Source organism: Wickerhamomyces anomalus (assembly GCF_001661255.1).
Source record: "Wickerhamomyces anomalus NRRL Y-366-8 unplaced genomic scaffold WICANscaffold_4, whole genome shotgun sequence".
NCBI lineage: Eukaryota > Fungi > Ascomycota > Saccharomycetes > Phaffomycetales > Wickerhamomycetaceae > Hansenula > Hansenula anomala.
The window spans coordinates 1,895,559-1,915,404 of record NW_017567113.1 but is presented as its reverse complement, the minus strand read 5'-3'; the positions used below and the strand labels follow the sequence as shown (position 1 = coordinate 1,915,404).

At 34.5% G+C, this 19,846-nt stretch overlaps 13 protein-coding genes across 13 annotated transcripts; 5 read left to right on the top strand and 8 right to left on the bottom strand.

Annotated features, from left to right (window-relative positions):
* Positions 1–285: 285 nt before the first annotated feature.
* Positions 286–1,193, bottom strand: WICANDRAFT_32604 (Mrp/NBP35 family ATP-binding protein; the record flags this gene model as incomplete). Its single annotated transcript, XM_019181984.1, has 3 exons — positions 286–549; positions 604–1,034; positions 1,094–1,193. Coding segments are annotated over 3 exons (795 nt in total), but the record flags the coding sequence as incomplete, so codon positions are not given.
* Positions 1,194–1,571: 378 nt separating this feature from the next.
* MSS1 (Mss1p) lies at positions 1,572–3,109 on the top strand (the record flags this gene model as incomplete). The annotated part of the gene is made up of 2 exons (XM_019183634.1): positions 1,572–1,724; positions 1,778–3,109. The coding sequence occupies 2 exons, from the start codon at positions 1,572–1,574 to the stop codon at positions 3,107–3,109; spliced, it is 1,485 nt and encodes a 494-aa protein (XP_019038620.1).
* A 4-nt stretch (positions 3,110–3,113) lies between these two features.
* On the bottom strand, positions 3,114–4,724 carry WICANDRAFT_79927 (uncharacterized protein; the record flags this gene model as incomplete). The annotated part of the gene is made up of 1 exon (XM_019184979.1): positions 3,114–4,724. One exon carries the CDS (start codon positions 4,722–4,724, stop codon positions 3,114–3,116), a length of 1,611 nt encoding a protein of 536 aa, XP_019038619.1.
* A 1,976-nt stretch (positions 4,725–6,700) lies between these two features.
* On the bottom strand, positions 6,701–7,093 carry WICANDRAFT_31599 (uncharacterized protein; the record flags this gene model as incomplete). The annotated part of the gene is made up of 2 exons (XM_019181855.1): positions 6,701–6,837; positions 6,889–7,093. 2 exons carry the CDS (start codon positions 7,091–7,093, stop codon positions 6,701–6,703), a joined length of 342 nt encoding a protein of 113 aa, XP_019038618.1.
* A 1,359-nt stretch (positions 7,094–8,452) lies between these two features.
* Positions 8,453–10,168, top strand: WICANDRAFT_32208 (alpha-mannosyltransferase; the record flags this gene model as incomplete). The annotated part of the gene is made up of 1 exon (XM_019181928.1): positions 8,453–10,168. The coding sequence occupies one exon, from the start codon at positions 8,453–8,455 to the stop codon at positions 10,166–10,168; it is 1,716 nt and encodes a 571-aa protein (XP_019038617.1).
* A 110-nt stretch (positions 10,169–10,278) lies between these two features.
* On the bottom strand, positions 10,279–12,039 carry TAH18 (NAPDH-dependent diflavin reductase; the record flags this gene model as incomplete). The annotated part of the gene is made up of 1 exon (XM_019183633.1): positions 10,279–12,039. The coding sequence occupies one exon, from the start codon at positions 12,037–12,039 to the stop codon at positions 10,279–10,281; it is 1,761 nt and encodes a 586-aa protein (XP_019038616.1).
* Positions 12,040–12,512: 473 nt separating this feature from the next.
* On the top strand, positions 12,513–13,109 carry WICANDRAFT_20038 (nucleotide exchange factor GrpE; the record flags this gene model as incomplete). Its single annotated transcript, XM_019180855.1, has 1 exon — positions 12,513–13,109. A coding segment is annotated over one exon (597 nt), but the record flags the coding sequence as incomplete, so codon positions are not given.
* A 133-nt stretch (positions 13,110–13,242) lies between these two features.
* On the bottom strand, positions 13,243–14,583 carry MSF1 (phenylalanine--tRNA ligase; the record flags this gene model as incomplete). The annotated part of the gene is made up of 2 exons (XM_019183632.1): positions 13,243–14,528; positions 14,577–14,583. 2 exons carry the CDS (start codon positions 14,581–14,583, stop codon positions 13,243–13,245), a joined length of 1,293 nt encoding a protein of 430 aa, XP_019038614.1.
* A 270-nt stretch (positions 14,584–14,853) lies between these two features.
* On the top strand, positions 14,854–15,581 carry MRPL16 (mitochondrial 54S ribosomal protein uL16m; the record flags this gene model as incomplete). The annotated part of the gene is made up of 2 exons (XM_019184978.1): positions 14,854–14,962; positions 15,016–15,581. The coding sequence occupies 2 exons, from the start codon at positions 14,854–14,856 to the stop codon at positions 15,579–15,581; spliced, it is 675 nt and encodes a 224-aa protein (XP_019038613.1).
* Positions 15,582–15,660: 79 nt separating this feature from the next.
* Positions 15,661–16,775, bottom strand: RFC5 (replication factor C subunit 5; the record flags this gene model as incomplete). Its single annotated transcript, XM_019185816.1, has 2 exons — positions 15,661–16,635; positions 16,689–16,775. The coding sequence occupies 2 exons, from the start codon at positions 16,773–16,775 to the stop codon at positions 15,661–15,663; spliced, it is 1,062 nt and encodes a 353-aa protein (XP_019038612.1).
* Positions 16,776–17,026: 251 nt separating this feature from the next.
* On the bottom strand, positions 17,027–17,846 carry WICANDRAFT_79919 (SIP1 domain-containing protein; the record flags this gene model as incomplete). Its single annotated transcript, XM_019184977.1, has 3 exons — positions 17,027–17,230; positions 17,285–17,591; positions 17,644–17,846. 3 exons carry the CDS (start codon positions 17,844–17,846, stop codon positions 17,027–17,029), a joined length of 714 nt encoding a protein of 237 aa, XP_019038611.1.
* A 107-nt stretch (positions 17,847–17,953) lies between these two features.
* Positions 17,954–18,385, top strand: WICANDRAFT_33082 (uncharacterized protein; the record flags this gene model as incomplete). The annotated part of the gene is made up of 1 exon (XM_019182029.1): positions 17,954–18,385. The coding sequence occupies one exon, from the start codon at positions 17,954–17,956 to the stop codon at positions 18,383–18,385; it is 432 nt and encodes a 143-aa protein (XP_019038610.1).
* An 18-nt stretch (positions 18,386–18,403) lies between these two features.
* TFB4 (TFIIH/NER complex subunit TFB4) lies at positions 18,404–19,651 on the bottom strand (the record flags this gene model as incomplete). Its single annotated transcript, XM_019181903.1, has 4 exons — positions 18,404–18,591; positions 18,642–18,777; positions 18,830–19,542; positions 19,594–19,651. 4 exons carry the CDS (start codon positions 19,649–19,651, stop codon positions 18,404–18,406), a joined length of 1,095 nt encoding a protein of 364 aa, XP_019038609.1.
* Positions 19,652–19,846: the final 195 nt, after the last annotated feature.

Below are 19,846 nucleotides of genomic sequence, written 5' to 3'. Positions count from 1 at the left end.
ATTGGTGTATATAGCCAAAATTCTTCTATGTAGTGTTCACCAGAAAGCCAACGATTCTTGAAAAACGAAAATAAACACTATTTACGCTCATTTTGGCCATCAACCACAATAACCACCAGCACGGATCTAACAATCTGGCAACAGAAACACATGACACAAAGACAAGACAAAAGTTATAACGTTGTGACTGAGTGCTAGGGTTTGTGTCAGGCTTTAAAGCCACAAAGCCAACTAAGCTAAAAAAAAAAAACAATTTTCAGGAAAATAGCGGCTCACTTGGATCGACTAGTCCTGATCCACAAACTTCAAAACTTCTTGTGCAATATCAAAATATGGTTTTGTTAAAGGGTCTTTGTCAATATGAGAAACCACCACGGGTTTTCCTTTATCTGATTGTAAACAAATCTCTTCATTCAGTGGAATAGATCCCAAAAGTCTCAAATTTTGCTTCTTGGCTTCTTTTAAAGCACCATCTGTACCAAAGACATGGGATTCATGGTTACAATTTGGACATAAAAAGTAGCTCATGTTTTGAACCAGCCCTATAATCTTGGAGAAGTTAGTTAGACTGAGCAATTGTAGAGTTGCAAAATGTAGACTTACCGGTATATTAACTTTGTTGAACATTGTGATACCCTTGACTGCGTCGATCAATGCTATATCTTGTGGAGTCGAAACAATAACTGCTCCATCGACCTTAACTTGTTGGCTGATTGTTAGTTGTGTATCACCTGTACCTGGTGGCATATCGATAACCAAATAGTCCAATTTATTCCACTTCACCTCAAATAACAATTGCTGTAAGGCCTTCATAACCATTAAGCCTCTCCAAACAACTGCATTTTCAGGAGGAATAAGATAGCCCATCGACATTGATTCCAATCCATAATTACTCAAGGGTAGTAACCTGCCATCATCTGAAAGCCTTGGTTCCCCAGATAGATTTAGCAGTTTGGGTATGGATGGTCCAAATATATCAACATCTAGTATCCCAACACGATTTCCGAGCTTCTGAAGGGCAAGCGCCAGGTTAACTAATTGATGATAATGTTAGTTTGGGGTTTGCCAATTAAAATGAAGAAAACAAACTCACCAGAAACTGTTGATTTACCAACACCTCCTTTCCCTGAGGCAACAACAATCACTTTATCAACGTTTGGGATTGATTTCTTGACAGGAAGATTCTTTCCAATGCCAAATTTCTTCGCTTCAGCATTGCGTTTGGGTAAGCCCTGGTGAGATAGTTAGAGTCTGGGGAATGTTCTTGAATTGGGGAGGGATACAAACTAATGGATTCTCATGAGAATTGAGCCTGCTCAATACTGAAAAGGGCCTTATAAAACCTCCATTCCTGGTAAGGGGTCTCAATTGCAACAAGCTAAATTTCAAAGACATTGTAATTGGCTGAATGTTTGTCGACTTTACGATCCTTGATCTCAACAAGCTCTTCAAAGAACACGCTTCAATCATCCAGCGAACATCCAAACACCAAGCTCATCTCAAATTCTTGATTAAACTGCTATGTTACAATGAAAAACTTGTCTTCAGAGTGCTAAAGATCCACAAGACTCATGTTCACGATCAAAAGATTAATTCAGAAGGGCAAACCAAGTCTCGTAAGGTATTCTTCAACTTCACATCTACCCACTGTCTATGCACTATCTACACATTTTGCTAGATCTGCCATTGGAGTTGTCAGAATATCTGGTACACATTCACAATTTGTGAGTCTACAAGTGATATCCAACCCCATTTTACAATACTAACCTGCTACTAGGTCCTAGAACAATTGACAAAACAAGCACTACCCAAGCCGAGAATAGCTTCAGTTCGGAAACTTTATCAGCCAAACACTTCAAATCTACTTGATGAATCACTAGCTATTTTTTTCAAATCTCCAAAATCCTATACTGGTGAAGACCTAGTTGAACTCCATTTGCATGGAGGTACTGCTGTTATTCAAGCAGTTTTAAAATCAATCGAATCACTTCATACAGTTGAAAGACCAATCCGTTATGCTGAAGCTGGTGATTTTTCGAAAAGAGCGTTCCAAAATGGAAGATTTGATCTAACGGAGATTGAAGGTATAAGAGAATTGATTGACGCGGAGACAGAATCACAAAGAAGAGGTGTGATGAGTTCCGTCACTGGTGGTAATAAAGATAAATTCTTACAATGGAGAGAAAAAATGGTGGATTCCATTGGATTGTTGACTGCTATTATTGATTTCGCTGAAGATGCTGAGATTGAAGATATTGAAAAAATTTACAATAATGTGGACTCAAAGATTAAAGAGCTGGACAGCGATATTAAAGAGTTCCTGGAAAGAACTCAGAGATCTGAAGTGTTATTGAAAGGTATCAAACTCACTCTATTGGGACCTCCAAATGCTGGGAAATCTTCCATTTTAAATAAGTTGGCAAACGAAGAAGCTGCAATTGTGAGTGATATAGCGGGTACAACAAGAGATATAATCAATGTTCCTTTGAATATACAAGGCTATAAAGTTGTTGTTGGTGATACTGCTGGGATCAGAGACCTGGCCAAAGCCGACAGGATAGAAGTTGAAGGTATTAAAAGAGCTAAAATGCAGGCACAAATTGGTGACTTGGTAGTTGTCGTTTTGGGAACAGATAACATGAAGATCGAAGATGAACTTGCTGATATGGTTAAACTGTTAAACTCTGAGAAAAAAGTTTTAGTTGTTTTGAACAAGTGTGATTTAGTTAAAGATGATGAGGTGAGTACCTTGATCAAAAACATTTCATCAAGACTAAATGTCCCAATGGAGAACTTTTTACCTGTATCATGCATAGATAGTAAAGGTCTCGAGCAGTTAAGCTCCCAACTAGTATCGGAGTTCAAGAGAATCAGTTTCACAGAGACTACAGAACCACTAATAATTACACAAAGAGTTAAGGACATATTGATTAATGATGTTTTGATGGGATTTGAGGAATTCCAGAGATACAAAGATCTGGATGATGTTGTGATTGCTAGTGAAAGTTTAGTTCAGTCAGTTGAAGGGATCGGTAAGATTACAGGGGAAACAGTCGGCGTTGAAGAAGTATTGGGTGTGGTATTTTCAAGCTTTTGTGTTGGTAAATAAGAAACTAGTTAAAAACTTGGGTAAAAAAGACCCATAATCCAGGTAGGGCATACATCAACCAGTACCCATAATTGATAGTACCACTTGAAGATTCAGCAGCAGGTTCTTTAAGGGCTTGGTCGGTTTTGTTTTCATGAATCACAACAACATTGATATCCTTCAATTTCTCCAAGAAATCTGACCCTAAAGACATGTTGAAACTAGGCACTGTAACGTTAAAAGTTTCATTATCAAGAGTTTCATAGTTCAACGTATGTTCAAATACATCACGCTTTTCTAAAATTGAGTCTTCTATATCTTCAAACGCGTAGATAACTTCATGATTGAAATCATCTCTTTCTAGCTCACTATATTCCTGTGCTGTGAAAGATTTCTTAAAAAGCATATCCAACTCTTTTGGCTTATGTCCTGAACCAATTGCATATTGTAAACCATCATCATACACAGTTTCAATATCATTGTATTCCCTCCATTCTTCATTTACTTGATCATCCCATTCACCGAAATCATCCCAAGCTTCTTGTTGATCATGATCTTCACCGCCTAATCTTTCGTAAATCTCTTGTTTGATATAAATCTTCAAAACAATTGGGACCCTTTTAAGTTTCTTCAAAAAGTAATATAGTTTTATCAATAGCTCCATAATAATGTATTTAATTTCCCAGAGAATCTTTTTGATTATCTTTAGGATCAATAGAATAACCATCTTGATCTTGTATAAAACATTGAATGGGAACCCTTTAATAAATTTTTTAATTTTTTTGATCAAGACTGATTTGATCAACATTAGACACTTTTTGATCTTTTCAATAGTCTTCATTATTTTCAAACAAGTTTTAATCTCCTTTAATTTCAAAACTTTGGCGAGTTTGAACAACTTTAACAACAATGAAAAGAACAACTTGATCTTTTTGATGGTCTTTTTGATAAGTTTCAAAATACCGGTGGCTTCAAACAACTCTTCAAGTTTTGTTTCAGCTGTTTCTTTTACCATATATTTCTCAATCATTTCGTAGCTTGCATCAGGATCCCAGTATTTTACACCATCTTCAGCAATAAGCACATCTTCAAGAACTTCTATTTGATCAATTGACATCACAGTAATCAGTTCATCGTCATCAGCACTTTTGGCCTGCACCCAATCTTGGAAAAATGACAATGGATCAACCTCATCCCTCATGATTTTATCGTAATACTCTTTATTAGCAAGCAATTTATCACCCATTTCGAAAAAATCCTCATCTGTCAAACTAACCAATATCTTTGAGAACTCTAATAATCTTTGGTAAATCGTTTCCAACTTGTCATTCAAAATCTCCAACTCAACATCCAATGATTGCCAGGACATATCTTCCAACTCTTGACGCACCTCGGGCTCATCATAATGAGAAATCATCATTTGAAGACCAGCTTCCATCTGAGGATCCTTACCAGCATCAAGCACTTCTGTATGTTCTCTCAAATAGTGGAAGCCCTCATCATCTCCTATGAATTCATTCAAATCTGTCAATGAGCCGAAAACTCGGGCGCTAACTGATCGTGTATCAAATGGATTAATGCTGAAACCATGACCAACAGGAAACAAGTAGAAGCAGAACCAAGCAAAGATGATCATGGTGGAAATTGATAGTTTAAGCTGAAAGATGGCTTGTGTGTTGGCAACATTGATTAAGCCATTGGAAGAATCTGGATTTTTAATTGGGCGGTTAAATTTTACAAGAGAATCAAAACAATGAAAGTCAGAACTAAAAAAAAGCATCAAATTTGAAAGCACCAAAACCTCAAAATTCACATAAATCTGAATAGAAATCTAGTAATAATGATCAAAAAGCAAGCTAGTAGATAAGTGCCAGCAATACTGGATCCAACTGTGGAACCTCTGGAGTCATATTCTGTCAAATTGGAAGGAAGAGATTGGTTGATTATTGATTGATTATAGCTTGTGTTATTGATACCAATGTTGGCGATGGAAGCAACTAGTTCTGTAGCAATTTTGTCCTCAGTATCAACATATCTTTTTTCCAATTCTATAGCGTCTAATTTTTTATCGATATCATCATCAAAATCAAATTCGAAATCAAAATTAAACCCATCTTTATCAATTTTCTTTTGCTCAGATTTGGAAAATACACCTTTAAATATGTCATCAATTTCAGTGGGAGTCTTTACAATTGGTGAAAATGAATATGAGATAAAACCATCTTCATCATCATCCCAATCATCGCCATCCCAATCATCATCTTTATCATCATTCCAATCGTCCCAATCTCCATCCCATTCATCATCATCCCAATCATCTTCCCATTCATCTTTTTCACACAATTGTTTCAAATACATTATAATAGCAATTGGAATTTTCTTTAATTTCTTTAAAAGAAAGTATAGCTTGTAAAGTAATTCACAAATCAAGTACTGTAACTCCCATAGGATTTGCAATAAAATCTTGATGATCAATCTGATCAAAATTTTCAACTTGTAAATAACATTCCAAGGGAAGTTCTTGAGACATTTCTTGATCTTCATTATGATACAATATTTGATATGTTTAAGACATCTTTTAATCTTTTCAATGGTTTTAATCAAGGCAAAACAAGCAATACTCTTTTTACTTCTCAAGAGCTTCTTCAACTTGATCAATTTAAGTAGCATAGCTACTTTATATTTAACTTCTCCAACAGCACTCTTGATTTTCTTCAAGATACCTGATGTTTGAACTAAATCATTTAATTTTTCATTAGGAGACAATCCACTAACATCTTCTAGCATAAAATCCTGGAAAAGTTCATAATCAGCATCTGGATCCCAATATTTTTTGAATTCATCTTCCATATCAATTTTTCCGGATGGCGTTGGGATTTCAGAAACCTCATCTGACTCAACAATTGAGGAGTTAATTTCAGCTTCAATTTCTTCAAAAAGCCTCTTTTCCAAAAAACTTGGAACTTTCAAGTTATGGGAGTCCATAATCTGGTCATAATAATCTTTATTTTCAATCAATATATCAGCCATAGCCAACATATCATCTTCTGTAAGACTAACGAGGACTCTTGAAAAATGTAATAACCTTTGGTAAATGGCTTCAAACTTGTCATTCAACTTAAATAATTCAGCCTCCAATTGTTCAAAAGTTGCATCTTCAAACGACTGTTTTGAATCACGTAATTGATTATTCAAATCTTGTAACTTAGATTTCAAATCAGGATTATGTCCAGGATCCAAGATATCACGTCCTTCACTAAGAAACGAAAGAATCGAATCATCTCCAATGAATTCATCAATTGTTATTCCTTTGTTGAAAATCCCTTCAGCGCTAACATCAGCAGCTAATAATGTATCCTCTTGATCAACTTCTTGAGCAGCAATTGATGTGAATGCCGTAGCAGCCAGCAAAGTCAAAGCGCCCTGCACAAACAACATCGTCACCAAAGTATATAGTTTATAGCCTTGCTAAAGCCTATTGATCAAGTTTGATACTTGGTTCCCAAAAAAAAAATCCAAATTATATTTTCCAAGCGCTTAAGCTTTTTCCTTCACAAACATGGAAAGACACCACCAAAAACCTAACAACAATAACAAGCAAAAGTCAGCCAATCATCTCGGAAACCTTGTATTTATCTTCACTTCCAGCTCCTTGGAGTACTCATCCAACTCACTCGTAACTTTATCCAACAAGTCAACTTTTGATTCCAACTCGTTCAATTCGCGTAATGAAGCCATTATTGATTCATCTGGGGGCTGTTAATTAGGGATTCCAATTGATTCAAACAGAAAACACTCACTAGTATTAGAAACTCTATCAAGCTTTGCTGATAGGTTCTTCATCTCTTCTTCCTTCTTGATGTATTGAAGAGTGTTTGTTGTATGTATTTGTCTAATTGAATCAATTTTCACTAGAGAGTTTTCCGTATCATCTCCAAAAACGTGCTTTATCGAGTTCAAGGACTCGGTTACCAATTTCTTTGTAGGATCAGAAGACGATGACATGATACACCAATACTCCTCTTTGATACTTCAACTGATGGTTTTGGCTGAACTGGTGCTCAAATGCTCTTAAATCAGTTCATCAAGTTGGCTATTGTTTTTTTCCAGTCTGAGAATAAGCTTTTGGTGCCTCTGCTGACCTAATCCTGGTCCTGGGCCTTATGTAAGTCCTCCTAAGCTTCAAAGCGTCTAGGCTAGGCACTTGGGCCCTTGGTACGGTAGCGTCTCCACCTAACGCCTAACTTCCTTGAGGCCAGGCAGAGGGGGCTTCTGCCTTAGCAAATAATTATCATCAAGGCATCTTTATTATCTGGGTAAGCTATAGTAAGGCTCTAGTTGAGCCTTTATATGCTCCATATAATTGGCCAACTTCTAAAGTCAGATCTGTGCTCGTTTTAGGTTGGCTCAACACCGTTCAACTGCTCTGCACAGAAAGTTTAAAGCAACGGTACAGGGATTGATTGTTGGAAAAGAGACACAAGGGTTCGAAGTTCACAGCTGTAAGGCTAGAAAACGTGCAGAGAAAAAGGGTAATACAATAGGTGGTATACTAGCTAGTAGTAAGAACCTATTAATGCTAGAATGCCATAGAAATATGCTTAATAAAATGCATTTTGTCGCTATTGTTCAGTATACGTCTGCCATCCCACAACGGTCACAAATTGCCAGATTCGGAGAACTGCATGTTCGCTTTAATCTTAAAAAGAAACTAAAATAAGCTGTTGTGTATCTCGAAAATTATTTTAAACAACCTCATCTAATAACTCGTATTTATTATAACAAAGCACAATTTCCCTTTCAATTGCTTTGTGGAGGTATACATCTCGTTCAAAGAGTTTGAAATACGGTGGTTTCCAAAGGGTCAGAGCTTGGTTTAGTTCACTTTGAGGCTCGTGGTTTTCTTCAATTATGTCTCTCAAAGTTTTGCATCAAGTTGTACGTGTGATACTACGGTCAAAGTTATCCATCATCACATTGGTGACTTTTTTCATCCTTTTCCAATTCTATTTCTTTAATTCTCAACCAAATAATGATCTATACTATTTGAAAGGTACTCAAGATGAGTCTCAAATTATCCAGAGATTGAAAAACCTGGATACTGGTACTAAAGTTTTCCTTAATGACAATAAAAATGATATTTCATCTTCTTATACAGATCTTATAAAAGATTATGGTGAAACATTTTATCAATACCCTTACCAAAACAAATGTTCTATTTATTTCAACCATTTGTACCAGAAAGAACATACTTGGTCATTGACTGATTTCCATGACTTGCCATATGATGGAACAATTTTTGAAAAAGAAGGCGAGTTTTTGAATAACAAGCTCAAAGAACATAAAGAACAACATTTCAAAGATATGACAGATGATCAATTCAATGAATATGCTAAAAAGGAGAACTTGATTGAATTATACAAAGTTGCTTATAAAAAAGTTGTTCAAGAATCAAAATCAACAGAAAGAAAATTAATTGATGCATCAACCCATTTAAGAGTTTATGGTGCTTGTTATTTAGATCAATATGGTCAACATAATGATTATGAATCAGACGCCCAATTTGAAAAAGATTGTTTGGATATTGAAATGAGAATGTTCCCATGGTTGAGTAGAAGATTACCAACTTATAAAAGATGGGATGGAACTGAATTGAAAACATTACCAGATATTTCTAAATATACAAATCAAATTGATGATTATAATCCAATATTGACAAACTGTTATATGAAGAATTTAAAACATCAATTGAATGGTAGAGGTATAACAATCAGTGCTAAAGATGATCATTTTGACATATTGGTTGGTTTATTCTCATTACTAAGATCTTTGGGCAATAAATTACCAATTGAAATTGTTCATAAAGGTGATTTGAGTGAAAAAATCCAAAAACAATTGATTGATGTGGCACGTATGGATACTCCAAATATAACAAGTATTAAAAATCTTGATGTGATTTTAAATCAAAGAAATATCACAGATTTTAATCCATCAAACAAGACACAAGTTAATGAATTGTTCCCCAAGATTGAATTATGGTTTGTTGATGTCCAACATGCAATTTCTCAAAATTATAGAGATAAATTCAACGCATATGCCAACAAATTATTAGCTTATTTCTTCAATTCATTCAAAGATTGTATCTTGTTGGATGCTGATACAGTCCCTGTTGTTGATCTTGAATCCAAGATTTTTGACTCGGAGGAATATAAGAAACAAGGTGCTTTTTTCTTTAAAGATCGTGAATTATTCTATCAAGGTATCTTTTCTGATCGGAAATTTTTTGCCAAATTAATGCCAACTAATATTGATACTGGAATGTTTAAAGTTCCTAAGGCAACAGATAAGACTTTGAAAAACAGATTTATTGGTGGAAGATTTTTACATTATATGGAAGCTGGTGTTGTGGCTATCGACAAAGCCAAGCATTTCACTGGTGTTTTAACCACATTACAATTACAAATCTGGGCACCAGCAGCATCTAAAGTTTGGGGTGATAAAGAGTTATTCTGGTTAGGGTTATCAATTTCTGGTGATGAAGATTATTATATGAATGAATTAGCTGCTGGTTCAGTTGGTCAATTAACTCCTAAAAGATTCAGAACTCATGAAGATAAAGAATTGATTGGAAGAGAATTATGTTCAACTCATCCAGCTCATGTTTCAAGCGTCGATAATTCAACTTTATTATGGTTTAATTCTGGTTATCAATACTGTAAAAAGGATACAGCAAATGAAGATTATGATGAATCAAAATTGTATCAAAAAATGTTCCCATCAAAAGATGATTTGAACAAATATTACAAGGATACTTTAAAAGTTGAAGCTGTCATCATACCAAAACATGCTGAATATCATGTTGGGAACGATATTGGTGAAAATCCAAGAGGTTGGGGGATGAAACACGAATGTGGTGGGTATATGTTTTGCTCATTTGATAAAGTCGGTGGTAAAGATGATCCTGTTTCAAATGGGTTATTGTTACAATTTAATGAAACTCAACAGAAAATTTATGATTATCATGGATCTGTTTGGATAAATGGGAACAAAATTTTCTATGACCCAACTACAAAAAAGTAATGTGCTTATTTGATTAGCCCTGTCTATAATATATTATTATCTCCCCACTATATGGAGTTTGTTTGATTTTTTATGAATGTTCTAATGCAATGGAGTTTTGTTTTGATTTTTCACCATGTCTCTTGTAGGTATCTATTATTTGTCTCCAATTCTAATAAATATTGTTTTGATTGTTCTTTAGTCAATCCTTTAGTCTCTTCCAAGATTGTTTCAAATGTTAAACGAACTTGATTTGGCATTTTACCTGAAGAACCACAAACATAAATGACTGCATTCCCATGAGTTAATAGTTCAGCAACCAATTCAGCTTGTAAATATAATTGATCTTGTACATAGCCACCACTCTCTCTTGAAAATGCTGTGAAAAGTGTCAATCTTTCTTGTTCAACTAATTCATTCCACTCTTCACCATACAAGAAGTCCTTATCATGTAATCTATTACCGAAAAACAAGTACAAATTGTTTTTATTTGCCTTGAAATCAAAGACTCTTTGGTGAATCAAGCTTCTCATTGGTGCAACACCTGTACCTGGAGCAATCATAATTATTGGAACTTCAGGACCTGGGAACTTCAAATTATTCTTGTCAATTTTATAAATCACCTTATCACCTTCATTCAATGTTTTCAGCCATGAAGTACATAACCCTTTTCTGATTCTTCTAATCATGGTCTTGTATTGAACAACAGCCACGGTCAAATCAACTTTGTCTGATGATGGTGGAGATGAAATTGAAAACAATCTTGGTTTGATGATAGGAAACAAATCCAAAAGATATTCGATTGGAATCTTGACTGAGAAAAACTCTTGGATAGTTTCCAATATTGATCTTCTTGGTCTGTTTGCATAATTGTACAATTCCTCTGGGTCTTTATAAGAACTAAACTCCTGTAGTTTTTCTCTTTCTCTTTCATCTGATGCAAAATGCCATAACAAGGCAAAAAACGATCTTCTAGGTATAGCCTTTAGATCTAAATGATGTGTTATTAGTGATCTTAAAGTTGGTGTTTTGATTAAACCGCCATCTATTATTGGTAAATGATCATTTTCAATAATTACTCTTCTATCTGCAATATCTGTCCAATTTTGAATCTCAATCAAGGCATCAACTTCTCTAGAATCATTGGTTGGATATAGAGCCATAGTGTCCCCAGGTGAATAATCCAATTGTTCATCATCATCCTGGATTCTGAAATGACGAACATCTTGAAAATGATCGTCAGAAGTGATTCTTTTATTCAACACTACTGTACCAGCTTTCAAAGTTGAATCAGTTCTTGTCAATGCTATTTCTTTACTATTTGTGTCTGTTTTCCTTTTAGGTTTTTTCAAATCTATACTCAATTTGAATTTTGGTGGTAATAGTTCATCTTCAGATATTGGTTCAAGTCCCTCCGGTAATGGGAATTTTCCATTCAAGTTTTGTACAAGCAAGTTTTGAAATTCAATATAGTATCCATCAGCACCCTGGCTACTTTGTTCATCACTTTCAGCCCTTTTACTAAATTCAACACCGCCTAATTGTAGCAATCTATTGTGTAGTTTCTTGATGGCCCAATTAAACTTGGGATATGATGAATCCCCTAACCCAAATGTGGTGAAATACAAATGATTCAATAAATCATTCGGCAGTTTCTTCTTGAGCATAAATTTCCAAAACTTTCTTGAATTTTTTGGAAACTCACCTTGACCTGTAGTAGAACATAGCACAATCAAGATTCGTACTGATAACAAATTTTTCAAATCAAACTCGTCCAATGACGATAGATGAACTTTGAAATGTAATAGTTCAAGTCTTCTAGTTAATGTCTCTGCAAAATCTTGGGCATTACCAGTTTCTGAACCGTATAAAACAGCTATGGACCTATCCATATTTGCTGATAAAATTGTGATGACTAAAAAGGTCTATGTCTTGTGCAGTGAAAATAGGTCTTTATTTTTGGATAAAATAAGGAATGAATCAGTTCAGTGTCACCAGAAATAACTATTTCAACAGAATCAAATCTCTCAGTAATGTGTTTCTTTATAAAGTTCTAGCACAATAACCACAAATATTTCAGCCTTATTACTCTTGATATTGGTTGGAAAAAAAGTTAACGATTCGAAATCAAAATTTGGCTGTTGAAGCGAGATTCGAGGCCGCGAAAACGTGACCTGATGACTTTGATGACGTAACATCCGAGGGCTCATCAAATTTCGAATTCGTCGAAGAAATTACAAGTGAAAATTATTAATCATTTAACCAAAAGGGATTTCTAAAGGCAAAAAGATCCAATCATAAGACAATGTTCAGATCAGTTTTGAAAGCTCCAATCACTTCCACCCTAAGGTACCAAGGTATCAGACAAGCAAGATCTGCTGCTGTTCCTTTTGTTAGATTCTACAGTGAAGAAGCTAAAAAATCAGAAGGTGAAGAAGCTGCCAAAGATGAAAATGCTGCTCCACAAGAAAAAGATGAAGTTACCACTTTGAAAGAAGAAATCGAAAAGAACAAAAAAGATTTAGCAGTCTTCAAAGATAAATATTTAAGAGCTGTTGCAGATTTCCAAAATTTACAAGAATCAACTAAACGTGAAATTACAAAATCAAAAGAATTGGCTTTGAAATCATTTGCCAAAGATTTATTACAAACTGCTGATACTTTTGACATTGCTTTAAACACTTTAGAAAAAGATGCTGCTGAACCAGAAAAACACACCAAAGAAATGAAAGATTTAGTTGAAGGTGTTAAGATCACCCAAAATATGTTCAACAACACTTTAAAAAGACATGGTTTAGAAAGATTTGAACCAGTTGGTGAACCATTTGATCCAAATGTTCATGAAGCTGTTTTCGAAGTCCCACAACCAGATAAAGAAGCTGGTAGTGTCTTCTTCGTTCAACAACCAGGTTACTACTTGAACAAACGTGTCTTGCGTCCAGCTAAAGTTGGTGTTGTCAAAGGTGCTGAATAAACGATCAACTAATAATGCTTATTTTACGAGATGTTTACATACATCTATTCATGACCTGTTAATGCTTCCTGTATATATACAATGTGTTAATGAAACATTTTTCTATTTATAAGTGTTTTGTTTAACGTAATTCAACATCAAAAGTTTCTGCAACTTTTTCACGAATTTGTTCTTGTAAGACATTAACTTCTTCATTTGTTAAAGATCTATCCATGGATTGATAATTTATTCTATAACATTGACTGTTACGACCTGTTTTTGGGTGTGTAAATTCATCAACCAAAGAGACATTTTCAACCAAGTCACCACCAACATCTCTAACGATTTCCATGATATCATTGATATGAACTTTTTCATCAACTGATGGGACCCAAAATGCAATATCCCTTAAAGTAGCTGGGTATTTAGAATATGGTTTAAAAGTTGAAATTTTGCCCTTTTGAAATTGTTTACCAAATCTTTCATCAAGAGTCCAAAATAATCTAATATCTGGAATACCAAATAACAACATTGCAATTCTATCTAGCCCAATACCGAAAGCCCAACCAATAGTGTTTTTAATCCCAGAATTGGTTAAAACTTCTTCACGAACAACACCACATCCTAAACATTCTAGCCATTCACCTTTCCACCAAACTTCAATTTCCCAGCTTGGTGCAGTCCATGGGAAATAAGCTTCAACCCATCTAACTTTGAGTGGTTCATTTAAATATGGTTCATCACTACCTGCTAATTTAGCAGCTTTCTTGGCTTCATTGAAAACTTCATTAACTAATACTTCCAAAGTTCTTTTCAAGTGTGTTCCAACTAGCTCAGCTTCTCTATCAGTCATGTAAGATTGTTTTGGATTAGATTCAGGGTGGAAAGGTGGTGCATTATCCTCCACTATTATATCAACTTCAGGAATTTGTTTCAAATCATCCAAGATTTTTGCCTCTAATTTATCTCCATATTCATCTCTTGACCATATTCTTGCACCCTCCATTTGATGGAAAGCTGGATAATGTGTTTTGTCAATTTCATCTCTTCTATAAACATCTGCTGAAATGAAATAACCAGGTGTTTTACAAGTCTGGAAACATTCAACTTCATGAGCAGAGGTATGAGTTCTTAATAATGTTGTTTCATTAACATAGTAAGTATCTGTCTTGCTACGACCTGGATGGTCTTTTGGAAATCCTAAAGCATCAAAATTCTCATATGTTGACACAACTGGTTTGAAATTGTTGTAAAAAGTGTATCCTAGATCCTTGAATCTTGTCTCTATGAGATCTCTAAGGATACCAATTGGATGGTTTTCATTCAAATGTAGTGATCTATCTGTTAATGAAATGATATTTGGGGGAACATTGGTCCAGGAATCTGTCTTGTATGTTTTACCATTGATCTCCAAAGTTTCAGGTATAACTCGTTCTGTGAAAAGTTAGTACTCTTAATCCGTGAAAAGAACCTAACAAAGCATACTTGTCGAGGCAAAACGTATAGAACCCAGAAGGGATCTACTCAAAGTACGAATTTGACTTCTCATTCCACTTGCTTCAACAGCTCTTCAATAATAGAAATCTCACCATTTATTTCTTGATGCTTTTTGGTGAAGATAAATTACACCCTCGGTTCTATACTTTGAATTCCGGTACATAGTAAATCGAGATCGTTGAAAAAAAAGCTTCAAACGTGAATTGAAGGTCAAAGAGGATCCTTTTGAAAAGGTCATAAACAACTTAATTTTATCATGTTTTCGATAAGTGGGTTCAGTGTGGCTAGGGCTACTGCTTTCCAAAGACCAACGTTCCAAATACCACAACTTTCGAACTTGGGTAAACGTTTCACACATGAATATGGTAAGTTTCCTAACAACAAAAATATCTGTGTTTGCTTCTAACATTCAGTTCAGCTCCAAGATTCAAGAAAGTAAAGAAGGCCCAAAAGGGTAGAGTCACTGTTCGTACTGGTGGATCCACTAAAGGTTCCACTGTTCAATTTGGTACTTATGGTTTACGTTTGAAGAGTGAAGGTGTTAGATTAAAAGCTATTCAATTAAAGGAAGCTGATAATTCAATTATGAGAATGATGAGACCTGTGGGAGGTCAACTTTGGAGAAGATTAAGTACGGGGATTGCTGTTTGTATAAAAGGTAATGAAACTCGTATGGGTAAAGGTAAAGGTGCTTTTGACCATTGGATGGCTAGAGTTCCAACAGGGAAAGTTATTTTTGAGATTGCTGGTGAAAATTTACATGAACAAGTTGCTAGAGAAGCTTTCAGAAAAGCAGCCACCAAATTACCAGGTTTATATGAATTCATTAAAGTTGATACACCAGTTAGAGTTGGTTTAAAGCATTTCATTCCTAAAGAAGAAAAAATCAATTATTTTACAGAGGAGAAGAAAAATCCATCAAAGGTGTATTTAAATAAACAACAAGCTAACGATGATATTTATAAACTATACAAAAATCGTTAAAGGGGTGTGATGGGGTTACAAAACTTGTATATAAAAAATCAAAGTTATTCATTAAGGACTTTTAAACTGTAAATGGGAACTATGCATTTTTTTCGATGGCAACCATTGATTTTGCAATGAAACCTTCTAAATGGAAGATTGATTTTGTACCTAGACTTAATCTTTCATCAAAAATTGCAGCCAATTCAACAATGTCACTTTTAACTTTATCATTAACAAAGTTTAATAGTTCAAATGCTAATGTTTTCAAAATGATTTTTGGGGGTATACAATGAGAAATCAATTCATATAAAACAGTTCTTGATGATGAAATTCTTGCAACATTACGATCACGAGATATGTTGCCAGCCAATTTCTTGATAACACCTTCCCAATCTAATGTAATCATTGGCGTAGTGGTCTTGAGAGTTTCATTTTGCATGGTTAGAGCTTCTAATAATAATAATGCTCTACGTAAATTTCTTTTGGATGAAGCACCAACATTATTCAATACTTGAATTTTATCTTGTTCATCTGAAGGTAATTGGATTTCTTGCTTTGAAGCTAATTTTGATAAAACTTTTGTTATATCATCAATTGTTGGGGAAGGTATTCTTAGAAGTAATGTTCTTGATTTAATTGGAGCAATAATATTTGATGTTGTGTTGGAAATTAATATTAGCCTTATATTTTTAGAGTATTTTTCCATGGTTCTACGTAAAGCAGCTTGAGCATCTCTTGATAATGAATCAGCTTCATTAATTATGACAACTTTAAAACGATGTTTCCCACTGAAATCAACTTGTTCAGTCTGTGCAATTTCTTTCAACAAGTCTTGGATGACAACTCTATCGTTATTACCTAGATCACTTGGTGTGATTTCCATATGATAAGGACTTGAAACCACATTGAATTCTAATTTACGATTTGAAGAAGTTTGGAAAGTTCTAACATCAATCTTCATCTTTTCTACACCAGCACCAAACAATTCATGTAAAACAGCAATCACTCTGGTTTTTTTACCAGCACCAGAAGGACCATAAACTAATAAATGTGGGAAATCACCTGAAGATGCCTGTTAAGTGTTAGTATACAGAAAAATGGTGATAAAATCAACGAAACACATACTAAAGCCTTCAATCTTTTTGAGACATCTTCATGATAATCTATGCTATCTAGAGTACGAGGCCTATATTTATCAACCCACAATGACATCTTTGTCTACTTTGATTCGATTCAACTGCTCTTAATATTTGCTTCTACTGACGCGACGCCAATTTCAATTTTTTTAACGTGAATTCGAAAATTCGCGAATGCCATTATTGGTACGGGAATTGATGGCAGATAAAGTATAAGCTCAATATTTCTCAGATTGAGAAAGACTATTTGAAAGAGTTTAAAGTCATTATCCTACATAATGAAGGGATCTGAGTATTTATATTAAATTCATCAGCATGATCATTTGATCACAACTCAAGATCTCTTTGTCCGAAAAATCTAGAAACAATAATTATAACAAAATCATTAGTAGCACGAGTAGTTTCACTAACAACATCACCTTTAGCATTGATCTTTTTTGCTCTTTGTGCTAGTTCTCTTACCGTGGCTGAATCACTACTCTCCAACACATCATTTAACTTCACTAATAATGCGAATATCCATGTGGATATCTGTTCGGGTATATTATTATTCAACCATCTTGGGCAATATATTATCAGCCTCACTGTTAATTCATGATCAAAATTGGATATCAGTGATACTGTTGGTTGGTTTTGCATTACAAATCTTCTCCATTCTGTGAAATTTTCTGGAAAGACAAAATTTGAAGGGATATCTAATTCACCAGCTTGAGGTAATGATTCTCTTTCTCTTTGAAACTTTTCTAATATACTTCTTTCATACTCGATTTCTTCATCAGTTTTTGAATTTATCTGTATCGCAGTAGATACTTTCGTTTGTTCTTCCCCATCATCATCATAATTAATCTCTTTAGATATGAACATTACACTTGAACCAGTCTCAGCTTGACGCCTAAATTTTGCTAGTTAGTATGAAAACAAGATTTAATGATCCTGATACTCACCTCACCATTGCCAAATAAGTCTCTGCATCTTCTGGAATCGTATCTGGTTTGACATTTGCCAATTTCTCTTGAGATATGGGTAGTGCTCTATATTGACCGAAAACAGGGTCTAATTGATGAGAATTTGAACCTTCGTCATCATCACCATTTCTTCTTCTCTTATTATTCCTATTCTGACTATTCCCACTTCTTTTGTTACCCATTGTATTGATTTCTTGCTGGATATTATTTGTATGTAAAAGACCTTCAAGTTGATTTTTTCTTTGGAAAAACAAAAAACCATCACCAACGTACACCAATACACTGGAAAATGTCAAAGAGGAAAATCGAAGATGAAGATACAATTGAAGACCCCCAGCACATATCTGCAATTGATTCTCCAATCATTGTTCATTGTGACTTGGCTCCATGTCATCATAAACCTTTTGCAAGCAGTCTAGAATACGAATCACACTATCTGAACAATCATCAACATAAATGTCTTTCATGCAAATCCATATTCCCCAATGAACAATTCCTTGACCTTCACTTATCAGAGTTCCATGACCCTTTCAATGCCATAAGAAAGGAACGCGGTGAAAAAATCTACAGATGCTTTTCAGTTGGTTGTGATAAGGTATGTTCAAGTCCTCAAAAGAGGAAATTACATTTGATTGATAAACATCAATATCCCAAAAATTTCTTATTTAGTATTGTGAAAACGGGACTACGACCAAACCAAACTTCTTTATTGAAAAGCTGAACATTGATGTTTATTAATTTATTTAGGTGGTGCTTGTGTGTTTGATGGTTTTGGAGTTGAAGTTGATGAATTGCCATTATCCAATTTTCTCTTCTTCTTTTTCGATTTAACCACCACTGGTCTTCTTTTCAATTTCATTATAACATGATTATCAAATTCACTATCACAAGCTGGGCATTTGTTATTTTCAGGTATTAAACTCAAAACTAGAGATTGTTAGTATTGCTCATTATGTTTTTTTGCTAAGATTACTTACTACATAGACAAACACTGCAAACGTATCCAATATCCACAACTTTCCCCGTTAGGAAACATGATGCTCTGAAATCAATATTCCCACTTGTTGGACGGACAAGGATATTTTTGATAGATGGATCAATAAATAAAGCAGTCTTTAAAAGGTTGTTAGTGTTGTAATTTATGGAAAGATATATTAGTACTCACTGTAAAATATTGAATCAATCCATCCAGATTCTCAACATGAAGATAAACACCATTTGTAGCATCACTTGCTTGTTGTAGGAAAGTAGCATCTGTACCTAATTGGCATACATCAATTGAAACTTTCATTTTTTGTGCAGCAAAGATACAATTCATGATTGGAATATATTTCAATTGTTCATCTTGACTAATATTAACAACAAGTACCCTAGCCTTCATTAGGCTATTCATTGTTTGAACTTTATTGATATAAGTTAATGCTAATGATAATGAACTTGATAATGAATTCTTTGGAGGCTTCGTGGGTATTGGTTCATTTAACAACTGATATAAATTCTCTAGGAAACTTTCATCAACAACTTTAAACTGTCTATACATTGAAGAGTTAACGAACTTGGTTGATGACTTTTCTGCCTCTGGTGATATTGATCTTGATTCATAGCCATTGTTATCCTCCTCAGCTATGATATGCTCTGATCTTGTTTTGGGTTTTGATGTTTCTTGATCCTCAGTTTTTGTTGAAGGGTATAAAAACCTTGCTCCATCACTATGGCTAGCAACAACAGCAATTTGATTTGAGTTATTTAGTGCTAAGTGGGCATTCATTGCAATGACTAGTGATTTCAGCATTGATTTTAGTGAAAGTTTATCACTTATCTTGTGCCATACTACTGGATTTGTATCTAAAATGATGGTTAAAAGAGATGGTGATTCCTCTGGAAAAAGTTGTTAGAATCGGTAAAAGGAAATATCTGCTGTGTACTCACCAGTGACATTCTTTGATCCTGCCTCTGTAGCGAACGTCTTATCAGCTATAGCATCCATGTTCTTGGTGTTTGGATAACAATATTCAGCTCAAAATGTTTATGGTTTGCAATAAAATTCACTTTATGGACTTGAAGCAATTCGCGAATTTGAAATTCTCTACAATTTATGCTCAACATACTAATACATTTATTTTTCCATTGTTCGTAAAAACACAATTCAAGTCTCATTATTATAATACAAGCATCTATAAGT